The 11862-nt window shown below is 53.1% G+C and overlaps 2 protein-coding genes across 13 annotated transcripts in view; one reads left to right on the top strand and one right to left on the bottom strand.

Annotated features, from left to right (window-relative positions):
* Positions 1 to 2089: 2089 nt before the first annotated feature.
* On the bottom strand, positions 2090 to 11346 carry NAIF1 (nuclear apoptosis inducing factor 1). Of its 12 annotated transcripts, none has more exons than XR_003901760.1 (6): positions 10575 to 11333; positions 8626 to 8900; positions 6635 to 6944; positions 3180 to 3336; positions 2634 to 2747; positions 2090 to 2378 (listed from the first exon to the last, which is right to left on the bottom strand). XR_003901760.1 is itself a non-coding variant. In XM_029919561.1 (5 exons), exons 1-4 carry the CDS (start codon positions 11083 to 11085, stop codon positions 3209 to 3211), a joined length of 1224 nt encoding a protein of 407 aa, XP_029775421.1. In that variant the 5' UTR covers positions 11086 to 11334; the 3' UTR covers positions 2090 to 2714; positions 3180 to 3208. The 12 variants fall into 12 exon arrangements, 6 of the variants coding, with proteins under 6 accessions (XP_029775421.1, XP_029775420.1, XP_029775423.1 ...); XR_003901761.1 differs by having other exon boundaries at positions 2090 to 2246; XM_029919561.1 differs by having other exon boundaries at positions 2090 to 2714; positions 10575 to 11334.
* Positions 8207 to 11862, top strand: part of SLC25A25 (solute carrier family 25 member 25) — a 38830-nt gene continuing 35174 nt past the window's right edge. The window contains exon 1 of the mRNA XM_029919558.1: positions 8207 to 8228. The gene's annotated coding sequence lies outside the window, so the exon portion shown is untranslated. The remainder of the gene's footprint in view (positions 8229 to 11862) is intronic.

Raw genomic sequence — 11862 nt, 5'->3', positions numbered from 1 at the left:
AAGGGAAGAAGGATGGGTAGTCAGGACCAAGCCAGAGTGCCACAACCAAGACCCGAAGAGAGCACGGATGTCTTTTGGCCCAACCTCCCATCTGGACGGGGGCCTGCCTGGAGGCTTTCTGCCAGGTCCCGCCTCCGAGGAGCCCTCTGCAATGGCCAGTCCCCATTTGTGCTTGGTTCTTGACAGGCCTGGTAGTGTGTGAATGTCATTACCACGTCAAGACTGACTCAGCTTCCAGCGAAGCAAAGAGCCCAACCCAGATCCTCCCAGTGAGTCAGGCCCACCCTGGGCAAAGGCGGGGTGGCCAGAAGGGGTGTTCACACTAGGCATCATTCCAGCCAGGATGGGCGACCGTGTCATATGGATGGGGAGACTGAGGTGCAACAGAATCAGGAATTTGGCAGCCAGGCCTCCAGCTTACCGACCGCTGCCTTTCTCTGGTGCCTCCCAAGGGATACAAGCTGGCCCCAAAGGGTTAAGCACAGAGCTCACAAGCTGATCTCTGTGGACTGACTCTCACTCACAGGTGTGTTTTGTTTGGCTAGCACAGGATGTACAAATATTTAGCCATCAATATGTTTAAACTGGGAGATTGCACATAAAAGCCCAGATCTCTGGCTGTTTTCGTAAAAAGGAAATATCTGGCAGGATGGGCCCACATTCCTGACTGTCAGCCCTGCCTGAAGTCGAGTTTGGCCTCCAGCCAGCCAGCCCCATGCAGATGCAGGCAGGGGACTTGTTATCTGAGCCAGAGGATTCTTATCTGGGCAGCTGGGGACCCGAGTTTGTGAGCTCCAGATTAGAATCCTTGGAGAACGTGCTGAGAGGGTCCTCAGGTGAGCCCCATCCCGCCTCTTCATTTCTTCGTATCTGCTACCCGCCACAGCCCTGTGTGGAGCCCCGAGGCCCCTCCTCACGCAGGCACAGCCATCCCGTGACCCATCTACTTTGTTTTCCTCTCTTCATCTTCTCATTACCCCCCAGAGGCAAGGGCTACACAGGAGAAGAAACCCCACATCCCGGTGGGGTGATAAGATCCGCTCAAGGTCACAGCACTCAGGTGGGGCGTGTCCTCTCAGGGCGGAGCTCCTGATGCACCTGTCACAGGACCGGGGTCTAAGCCACGGCTCCTCCGGAAGGCTGATTCATGCTCACACCCTCACGGGAGGTTGACTCACAAAGAGGAGGCTATGTAGCCAGGCACACCTGGGGTCGACTCCCAACTCTACCGCTTACAAATTACACGCCGTCAGGTGAGTCTTGCTTTAGTTTCTTTATCCCTCAAATGCAAAACATCTCACAGGAAATGCCACTGTTCAATTCAATGGACACTTGCAATAAAATGTCTGTCAAAACCTGTTGGTGAGCTGCACCGTGAGCTTGAAAAGTAACCGTGAATAAGAATGATGTTCCGACTCTTGGTTTCGGCTCACGTCATGATCTCATGGGTTGTGAGTTCGAGCCCCTCATTGAGCTCTCTGACGATGGTGGGGAGCCTGCTTGGGATTCTCTTTCTCTCCTCTCTCTGCCCCTCCTGTGTCTCTGTCTCTCTCAAAACAAATAAATAAACTTAAAAACAAAAAAAGGACCGATGTTGCTATAGGACAGTTGTTCTTACCTGGGGGGAGATTTCGCACGCGGTGGGGGGCATTTAGCAATGCGTGGACACAGTTCTGATTGTCACCACCAGATGGGATGCGCTACTGGCGTCTAGTGTGCACAGGTCAGGATACCGCTAACCAGCCTACACCGCATAGGCCAGCCCCCGCCCCCCACCCCCCAGGAATGGTCCAGTCCAACAAAACAATCATGCTGAGGTCCTACAGCAGGCCCCAGACATTTAGACATTTAAACATGCTATTGCACCACAATGTGATAAACAGGCGAGAAAGAAAGCCCAGGATGTGACCCAGGAAGACTTCCTGGGGGAAGTGACACGAAAGCGGGATGTGAAGGATGGATAGAAGTTAGGAAAGTGATGAGGAAGAAAGTTGTTCTGAAGAAGAGGAACAGCGAAGGAAAAGGTCTGGCGGGTAGAGAGAGCCTGACATTTTAAAGTAAACTTTTCTATTTTTATTTTTTCTTCCAGTTTTATTGAGATATAATCAATGGACAAGTGTGAGAAATAAACCCACTGACCCAATCAAAGGAGGGACACGGAGACTCGGAGCAGAGGGAAGCGAGGCTTTCATCAACAGGCTTTCATTGACGTTCTTGCAAGAGCGAGTGTCTGATGGGCGGGCACACTGGGGGGCGGTTACAGCAGATGATTTATCTCCTAGCATGAAGTCCCTCCCCTGATTCCTCATTGGCTGAGTACTAGAGCGGTAACAGCCTTACCCGGATGTCGCCTATGCCCGTGTAAGGCAAAAGGCAGTCTGTTTGGAACGAACGTACATTCCTTAAGGTGACACAGAGACTTCAGTTCTCTGGCGCATGCTCACTGCAAAGCCCACGAAAAATAAGCCCCCGCCCCCAGTGGAGAGGGAAAGAACCAGGAAGTGAAGTGTCTAAGGGTTTGGGGCTCCATTGTGCGGGGGGAGGGGTTCCTACGTAGTTCCAATAGGTTGTGATCCTATTGTTAACTAGGCAGCACAGCTTTTATTTGGTATTTCTGACCATGAATCACTTACTTCTCACAATTAGGAAGTAAACTTTCACTGTGGCTGGAATGAAGCACAAGATGGGAGGCAGCATCAGACCATGAAAGGCCCCTGTAGGTCACATTCAGAAGCTTATACTTCATCCTGAGAGTTAAGGGAAGTCATTGAAAGGATAGAACAGGGTGTGGCCTGGTTTGCTTTCCTTCTGAAGACTCTCTTCAGAAGGATCTGGAAGCAGGGAGGCGGGAGAGGGGGCTGCTGTGGGTAACCCAGGAGAGAGAGAGAGAGGTGGATAGATTGGAGGGCTATCAGCAGCCTTAACAACCAGAGGATGTGAGGGTGAGGCATCGGGAGGAACCAGGGATGTCACCTGGACTTCTAGCTCGGGCAGCTGGGGGGTGGGGGGTGCCACTCTCAGAGCTGGGCTAAGCCAGGAACAAAGTGGACAAGGCTACTGAAACGGAGTAGCTCTCAGGGAGGGGACCGTTGGAAACCAAGGGAGTCCGTGCAGACTCCCTGGAGTTAGGGAGAATGGTGTGGGGAGCCATGGGGGTGCATAGCAGGGGGGGGACTTACCTAGGCAGGTGGGAGGCTGGGAAGGGCCTCTAGAAGACGTGGTATCCAGGCTGAGCCCCAAGGGCCACCCAGGAGTTGGCCAGGGAAGAGGTGGGGCATAGAAGGTGATGACCCAGATTTGAGAGAGAACCGGCACATTCCAGCACAGCCTCTGTATCTGTCACCAGACAGGCCATTTTGAGAACCACATTCCCCTGTGCAAATATCCATGCCACCTTTAGCTCGTCTTCTCCTGTTCATTCATTCATTCATTCACCCATTCATTCATTCAGAGAGGTGTGGGGAGACACAGAGAGAAGAGGACAGAGGATGCAAAGCAGGGCTCAAATTCGGGGCTCCAACCCACGAGCCATGAGATCATGATCTGAGCTGAAATTGGGCGTTTAACCAACTGAGCCGCCCGGGCGCCCCTCACCTTCTCTAATTTAAAGAGTGGGTTTCTCCCTGCCTGTTCCTCTCAGCAAGCACCTACCTTGCCACTCTCTCCAGCCCTGACCAATTGTCTGGAACTTCCCCACGGGTCAGGAAGTCCTTTTCAGGGAGATCTCCAAGCACGTCTGCACAGATGGGTCCCTCCAGGCCCCGGGCCCCTTTCTAAAAGGCAAAGATTTCCAGAGTAGATGGAGCCAAAGTACCTGCCCCATCTCCCACCTGCCAAGGGTTTTTGCTTTCTGATCTCTTGGCTCAAAGCTCCAGGAAATTAAAAGTAGGTTCAATAGGGTCTCTTTCAAAATCTGGGGAGTCCCCTTCCCTCCTGATTGGTGGAAGGCGGGAATGTGGAGGAGAGGCTGTCTTTCATGGGTCAGGAGTCCTGACCCCCAAGCTTGATTCCAGAGATGGTGTCCTCAGTTCCTCCCCTCCCCCTCTGCAAGAACCACATCTCCATCACTAGGCGGAGTCTCTTCCTTCAGTCCCTTGAATCTGGGCTACCAGGTGACTGCGGGACCAGGAGAAAATTCGGGGTTGTTGTGCCAGATGGAAACCCAATCTTTCAGAGAAAGGCAGCTTCCGGTTCTCATTGCCCAAACCCCACCAGCACGCTGTGAGGGACAAGCAGCCGCATGGAGAAGCCCATGCAGAGAACTGAGGTGCCAGCCCCAGACCCCTGCCCCCACGATGTTCCCAGCCCACATCTATCAGCTTGCAAGTCATGTGAGTGAACTCTCTCGGAAGTGGACCTCCGGGGCACAGGAGGGCGCCCCAGCAGACGCTGAGAGAGAGAGAGACCAGCCGTTCCCTCTGAGCCCTGCTCACACTGCAAAATCACAAACAAATAAATGATTGTCCTTCTAAGCTCAAACCACTTTGGACAAAGCTCCCGTTGTGATCCTCAAGACTCACGAGTTATCCCTTTGGAGTATCAAGACACTGTAATAATGAGGACAGCAGCCAGTATTAATTGAGCACATGTCACATACTAGGCACATGCTGAGTGTTACGTCCCTGAGCTCATGAAATGGGTTAATACATAAAGTGCTTAGGACAGTGTCTGCACATGGTAAGTGCTCAATAAATAGTAGCTGTTTGGGCGCCTGGTGGCTCAGTCGGCTAAGTGTCCAACTCTTGATTCCAGTTCAGGTCATGATCTCGCGGTTCATGAGATCGAGCCCTGAGTGGGGCTGTGTGCTGACAGCGGGGAGCCCGCTTGGGATTCTCTGTCTCCCTCTCTCTCTCTCTCTCCCCTCCCCTACTTATGTTCGCTCTCTCAAAAATAAGTAAATAAATAAATACACTTAAAAATTTAATGAAAAAAATAAATAGTAGCTATTTCCATTGAATAACACTGCCTAATAGCCCTGGCTCATGGGGACCGTAATTCATCATCCCCACTTTAGAACTGAGAAAACTGAGGTCTGGCAGAGTTAAGACACACAGTGAGTAAATGGTGGAACCCAGCACAAGCCCAAACCTGCCTGAGCCCAGGGCCTTTTCTGGCCTCTCGGTCCTGTGGGGCAAACTACAGTTCACAAAGGACACCTTTCTGAAAGACTTTCAGCCACGTGGTTTAAAACGTAAAAGGCTTTCACTACCTGAACCTGTAAGCGTCAGTGGGTTGGAGGATTTCCCTGTTGTGAAACCTCAAATCTCAGGAAGGACTCCAAGACACCCCAATGTAAGTGACAGACTTCCGATAGCACCATCAAGGTGAGGTGGGTTTAATTCTGTTAAACCATCCTTTCCCCTCTCAATATGAATGTTCAGAGCCTGTGGAGAAGGAGAGAGACCACTTTGTTTCTCTTTCAAATGCCAAGAACAATATAGCATGTGGTGCCTCCCAGCCCTCCTCATCTGGCCTAGAAACTTCTTAAAGTTAGGCTCAAACGGCCTCTAGATGATTTCACGTGACGAGCAGGAGGATGAATCGGAAAGCTGTGTGATTTCAAGTAAATTGCTTAACCTCTGGATCCTCAGTGTTCTTATCTGTAATCCGGTTAACGGTATTATTACCTAACCCCTGGGCTATTGCAAAGAGTCAATGAGGTAATGCTTATAGGGTCTAGACAGAGCAGGGGCTGATTAATTCTGTTTTTATTCTTACTGTGGGGGAGAGCGATAACTCTGTCCAGGAAGGCTGGGCTCCCACCAGAATTAAGGCCACTCTTAAGGGAGAATTTTTGCGAGGCAGGTTTTCTCAACTGTCAGTAGCCACTCCTGAGAACCACCGTCACTGGGCCGTGATCCATGATTACATGATCCGTGATTCCAGCCGAGATTAAGGCTTCCAGCCTCTAAGGCGAAGTTCCTCTGTAACCTTCAGGAAGTATCAGAATCACGCAGAGAGCTTGTTTACCCAGCAGATGCTTAAAGCTCTCCTTCCAGAAGTCTCTTCTAGTTTTTATGTGGGGTCAGGTTTGGGATATGTTTACCAAACAGCGCAAGTAATCCTCACCCAGAGTCTGAAACATTGCCCTAAACCGAAGGTAGGCAGACTTTTCTGTAAAGAAGAGTAAACACCTTTGGCTCCGTGGGCCAGATATTCTGTCACAATTGCTTAGCTCTGCCACTGGAGCATAAAAACTGTCACAGACATTCAGTAAATGGAGGGTTGTGGCTGTGCCCAATAAAACTTTATTGACAAAGACAGGCGCTGGGCCAGATCTGACCTCTGAGCCGTATTATGCCAGCCCCTGCTCTCTGCCAGCCCACATCTCTTCTACCTATAACCGATAAAGATACGGATATGTGTAAAAAAAAAAGTGACATGTTTTTAATTTAAAATTATGACCTGGAAAGAAGCAGTCAGTTTAAGTGATCCAGGATTCCTCTTTATACCCAGTTGGAACAGATGCAATACTGGCTCTGCCAACCCCAGAGAAAAATCAAACCGAGTGGCAAGTCCACAGGAAGTCCCCACAGCCTCCCTGCCAGGGCCATCAGGCTCCATGGAGAAAGCATGCCCGGGCTGCCAGGGGCCGCTGCTTTCCAGCCTGTGGAGATTTCCTTCTGCCACTCACCCCCTCCCCAGCCTGATTCCTCTCCGTTGCTCTGTAGCTGGTGCTGCACCTGTCCTCCACAGAGAGGCTGACTGTACCGTCCGACAGCCACCTCCCGACCGTCTCTGGGGGCACCTTCCTGTGACTGTCGCCGCAGAGCAAGCAATTCCAAACGCACGTGCCCAGAAGCGCAGCACCTTGATGGTTTAGTGAAGATCTGGAGCCTCGAGTTGCAACCATTGGTCACGTGTAGCCAAGGCACCGGCAGCAAAATGGCAATCCCGGGGAATGATCTGGGAAGACGCGAGGGTCTCAGTGATCGATGGTGATTCTGAAAATGAAACAGACAAAGACCATCTGGGTAAATGCCCTACAAAAGGCGGCAGAGCGCTGAGATGACGGAACAGGGAACACTACCTCCTTGGGCGCTCCAAGGTCGGTCTGCTCTTCCCTGAGCACAGAAGTCAAGGTCCCGCATCTTAGGTCAGCTCTGGCTCTCCCACCTCAAGCATTCGGGGCCAATCAGGCCTTCAGATTCACCCAGCCAGTCAGTGGGAGACTTGAAGGAACACGAGGCACCAAATAATGGGAGAGGGAGTCTGGGCACAATGCCGAGCAGGCCTTTTCTCACACTGAGTTTCGGAATCGTGGCGTCAGTAGAGGAAAGGAAAGTGTGGCCAGGGCTGTTCCCTCTTTCCCAGGAGGACTCCGAGGTACAGAATAAATACAACTGGCCTAGGGCGCCTGGGTGGCTCAGTCGGTTAAGCGGCCAACGGCTCAGGTCATGATCTCGCACGGTTCGTGGGTTCAAGCCCCGCATCAGGCTCTGTGCTGACAGCTAGCTCAGAGCCTGGAGCCTGTCCTCAGATTCTGTGTCTCCCTCGCTCTCTCTGACCCTCCCCTGCTCACACACTCTCTCTCTCAAAAATAAAATAAAGCATTAAAAAAAAATTACAAAAAAAACCCCCAACTGGCCTGAAGCAAGCCTTCTGGAAGAAGCCAACCCGTCACCTCAGACTCACTGCAGGGGGGCCAGGAGGTAACACGTTTCCATGTGGGTCTGTTTTCCTTCAAATTTACAGCACCCAAAGCTTGATGCCTGACCTGGGTCAAAAGCTGTCAGGACAAACCACTAAAGGGCTGCCCGGGGATGTGGTGGAAGACAAGATGGTGGCCAAGCGGTCCCCACGGCACCCAGCATTCCTGAGTCCAGTGGGCTGCATCCTGGGTGTACTGCAGAGGCGACCCAGGGTACACCAAGGGCCCCGGCCAGGGCAGGGAGAGCACAGATTGACTAGAATCCCCTGAGAACTGAGGCACAGTGCAAAGGAGAAAGGGGCGGAGTTTCCTCCTCAGGCCCAGGTCCTGTGTTGCTGCCAGCACCACTGACCTCTTATTCGAAACGATGACACTGGGTTGGGTAGGGGGAGCATTTCAGCACAGACCCCGGCTGGGAGACAGCCCCCAGCGAGAACCTTCCTTACAGTTGTCCTAGACAGTCTGGGTGGTGTCACAATGTGTGTAGCATCACCAGTGCCCAGCCCCCCGCCCCCCGCCCAGCCCCCGCCCTGCAACCAAGCTTCAGGCTCTCAGCAAGGCAGCTGGAGTGCTGAGGGTAAGAGTTCGAGTCCCAGGAGCCCAGCAAGTTCTCAGTCTCCCTCACTTCTCCCAAACACCGGACCCCCAACAGTCTAACAAAGAGAGAGCTGTTCACGTGGCCAGCGCTGGCCTCAGGCCAGCCACAGAATCCACTTAGAAGACCATAGTGAGGTCATCCAATCACAGCAGAAGGCTAGGGCGGGCGCCCCCTGTCCTCACTGGATGATGCTGTCGGGCTGCCCGTTCTGGGCCACCTGCCCAGGGTCCGAGGCGGGAGCAGGGTTGGGCGTGTTGCTCTGCAGGTAGCGGCGGAAATCTTTGATCATGGGCCGGAGGACCTGGATGAGGACACTCAGCGCTGCCTGGGTGCCCTCCATGGCCTGGGCCTGGCGCTCCTGGGCGCAGGCCTGTACCTCCTGGGAGCGGCGGATCATCTGTAGCAGGTCGTTCTGCTGCTCCAGGTGCTGGGCGATCTCCTTCACGTGCAGATTGGTGACTCGCTGCTCCTGGATCAGCTTGGCGGAGTTGAGGGCTATGCGGCTCTTGAGCGCCTGGGGTTTGACCGAGGTGTCAGTGTGCGGAGCTATCATCTCCACGGGGGCCTCGGCCGGCAGGGGCGGGGGCGGCTCCGCAGTACAGTACTCTACCACTCCCTCCTCCAGCGTGTGATAGGTGGTCTCCGTGGGGACTGTGGGGAAGAAAGAGCAAAGCAGTGGCAGGTCACCTTCTAGAAAAAATGAAGCTGGCCACACGGAGCAGAAAGGAGGCCGCGAAGCCCTATTTCTGGGGGAATTCAGGTCCTTTGGCTTTATAGTTATTCTTGTATAAATCTGGAACTTAAAGTGTTGAGAATCTACTTGGTAAGCAAAGGACCAGTCCCAGATCTGGCAAAACCAAAGATGCTAATAACGAGACGAGTGCATAGAGCACCTACTGTGCACCAAGCACCGCGCTAAGCCCTCTGCACTCGTCAGCTCGATGAATGCTTGTAATGACACAGAGAGGCAGGCACTGTTGTGTTCGGTTTTGGAGATGAGGAAGCACACTGAAAAATATGGAGTGACTTGTCCAGGGGCACAGAGTTTTATTCAACAGGTCCAGGGAGCAAACCTGGGCCTCCCGGACACCGGAGTCCAACTTACTCCTAACCACCGCACTGGGTGGCTCCCAGCCATTAACGGCGGGGCCACATGCTCCCTGCAGTGGCAGCACTCGGCAGCCGTCTTGGGTGGGACTCTCTGCGTGAAGTGTTTGCAGCCACACTGGTCTTATCTCCCTCCTTCTTTTATGGCAAGTGGCTGCTTAAGTGCCCAATAAAGGCCTCTTGTCTCCTTGGCCAAAGGAATACCTAGAGGTCCTTCCTGTTCTGGAGTTGCAACTGATTTAGACCAGTGCTTGATCCTCTTTGGCACCTGATATCCTTAGAAAACATGGCTGCAGGGGGATGGCACTCACACACACACCCAATTCCCCAGAGCCCCGCTGAGAATCATTGACTGATACAGGCCAATAGCCCAGCACAAACAGTTCACAGTCACCGGTACAAACTCTGATCTTATCGGAACTAAAAAATCCGATCAAACCATTGCCATTCATAGCCGAGAACCTCTGGAGGAATTCTGAGTGGGCTGTTTGGGCCTCCACGGCTGTGGGAAAGGTCAATTTTCTCTATCCTTCAATGCCAACATCCGCTCTGGGTCCCCGCCCCAATCAGGAAGTCCCTTCCTCTTCTGAGTCCTTAGGTTCTCCTGACTAGGAGTGCCTTGTCTGGCCTACTAGAATATAGCTGGCCTGTATTCTAAACCCCTTGGTAATCCAATCCCAGTGCCAAGCACAATGTTTGACATGGAATAAGGAAGGGCTAGTGTTTGAGGAGTGAATGAACAGATTAATGCAGGAATCATGCAGTTTCTGAGCAGTGCCTGAACGTTTGCTGCACCGAAAACACAGAATATCTTTGGCCAGAATCGTTATCTTACTTGGGTATTATTATTCCCATCCATCTATTAATTCGAAAAATATGTCCTGACTGCCTACTAAGTGCCAGGCCCTGTGATAAGTCCCGTGGGGATACAGACATGGTCTCTGTCTTCAAGGACCACATAGTTCAGTCAGTCATGGACATGAATGGTGGCAAAACAGTTGAGAGCAATCCAGCCCATCAGAAGTCCAGACTGTGTGCTGAGGAAGTCCCAAAGAGAACCAGATCACTTCTGTCTGCGGAGCTCTTGGAAGGCCTCGTGGTCTTCCAAGACTCCCATCTGACCTTTGACCCTTGGCAGCCAACCTTCCCCGGGCTGCCCCAGCTCTTGCTGGCCCTTCCCATTTATGCACGCCGGACTGGGTGGGAGAGGTCACTCACTCTGTGTCAGGGTGACCGTGGCTGCAGCTGCAGTGGCTGTGGGTCCAAGGGCCACGGGGTGGATCTCTGTGGCACTGGGCAAGCTGATGATGGTGGCCTCGCCCAGCAGGTTGCAGATGCGCTGTTGCATGGGGGTGAGCAGGACCGGGGCTACAGCTGGGCCACCGCCGCCACTGCCACCACCCGTCCCAGGCCCACCGACTCCATCCTCCTCAGTGGGCCCTGGGGCCTCGCCACCCTCCACCGCTGCCCGGACCTGGGCAACTTTGCGACGGACCTCAGTCTTGAGGTCAGACCACTTCTTCTTGACCTCAGGCAGTTCCCTGCGGCAGGTGGCCACCGCGTTGACTCTTCTTAAGATGCCGTGCCAGGCCGCACTCTTGGCAGCCAGAGGGACCCCGGCGTTGAAGTGGTTCACCAGCAGGTGCTTCTTCAGTTCCAGCTCCTCCACGATGATTTCCACCTCTCGCTCGGAGAAGTTCATCTTCCTCTTCTTGGCTGGGACGGCCATGACCTCTCCCCACCCCGCTTTTTAAAGAAATTATAATCCCCTCAACCGCCCCAATTCCCCTTCTCTTCTTCCTCAGCCTCGCCTCTCACCCACCCCCCTACAGGGGATAGGCCAGGCTTGCCCAAGGCCAAGCACCAGGCCTTTGGTAACCCCCCTCTCTACGCAAAGTGCGTAGGGCCCAGCCCCGACCGGCCCGGCCGCTGCCAGCCAGCTGCGTAATGGCTTCCTGAATCTGCCTCTTCCGCCGGGGCGTGCGGAGATCCGCCCACTTCCCCTCCTCCCGCCTCCCAGAGATTCTCCAGGGGAACGTGCCCTCCTGGTTGGTCAAGGCTGAGACATCACGTCGATTACTGGTTCTTTTGATCAGTCGCTCAGCTAAAGACCACGCCTATTTACTGGAATTGGTCTGATCATTGGTCTAAAAGTGTGTCTGTCGTTAAAGAGCGCTCCGCCCACCTGCCTTTATTCACTTCCATTGGAAAATCGTTCTGTCCTTCAACCGTCAGTCTTACGACTACTAAACGTCGTTGAATTCGGCTATTTTATTGGTGGTTTAGGAAGTTATATTACCAAAACCCGGTCTCCTGAGGACACCTAGTGCTTTCGGCCTTGAGCCACTGGCTAATTAATTTTTAATTCTACTCACGGGGAAAAACTGCCTTGCAGCCTCAGCTCACAAGTGTTCCTCACACAAATCCTACTTCTCACCAGAGACTATGATGTCTCCGTACACTACTGCTCCTCCCATCCTTACGATTCCTCACCCTCAACAGCGTT

The sequence above is a fragment of the Suricata suricatta genome, chromosome 13, assembly GCF_006229205.1.
Source record: "Suricata suricatta isolate VVHF042 chromosome 13, meerkat_22Aug2017_6uvM2_HiC, whole genome shotgun sequence".
In the NCBI taxonomy this organism is placed as follows: domain Eukaryota; kingdom Metazoa; phylum Chordata; class Mammalia; order Carnivora; family Herpestidae; genus Suricata; species Suricata suricatta.
The sequence above is the reverse complement of the archived record's forward strand: the minus strand, read 5'-3'. Positions and strand labels throughout refer to the sequence as shown.

Excerpts from the sequence above, each read along its gene's own strand:
- NAIF1 (XM_029919559.1), bottom strand. The coding sequence starts at position 11,085 with ATGGCCGTCCCAGCCAAGAAGAGGAAGATGAACTTCTCCGAGCGAGAG. Across the intron at positions 8,901-10,574 it reads CACGGTCACCCTGACACAGA|TCCCCACGGAGACCACCTAT; the intron begins GTGAGTGACCTC and ends TCTTCCCCACAG. Across the intron at positions 6,945-8,625 it reads TGATCCGCCGCTCCCAGGAG|AATCACCATCGATCACTGAG; the intron begins GTACAGGCCTGC and ends TTTCATTTTCAG.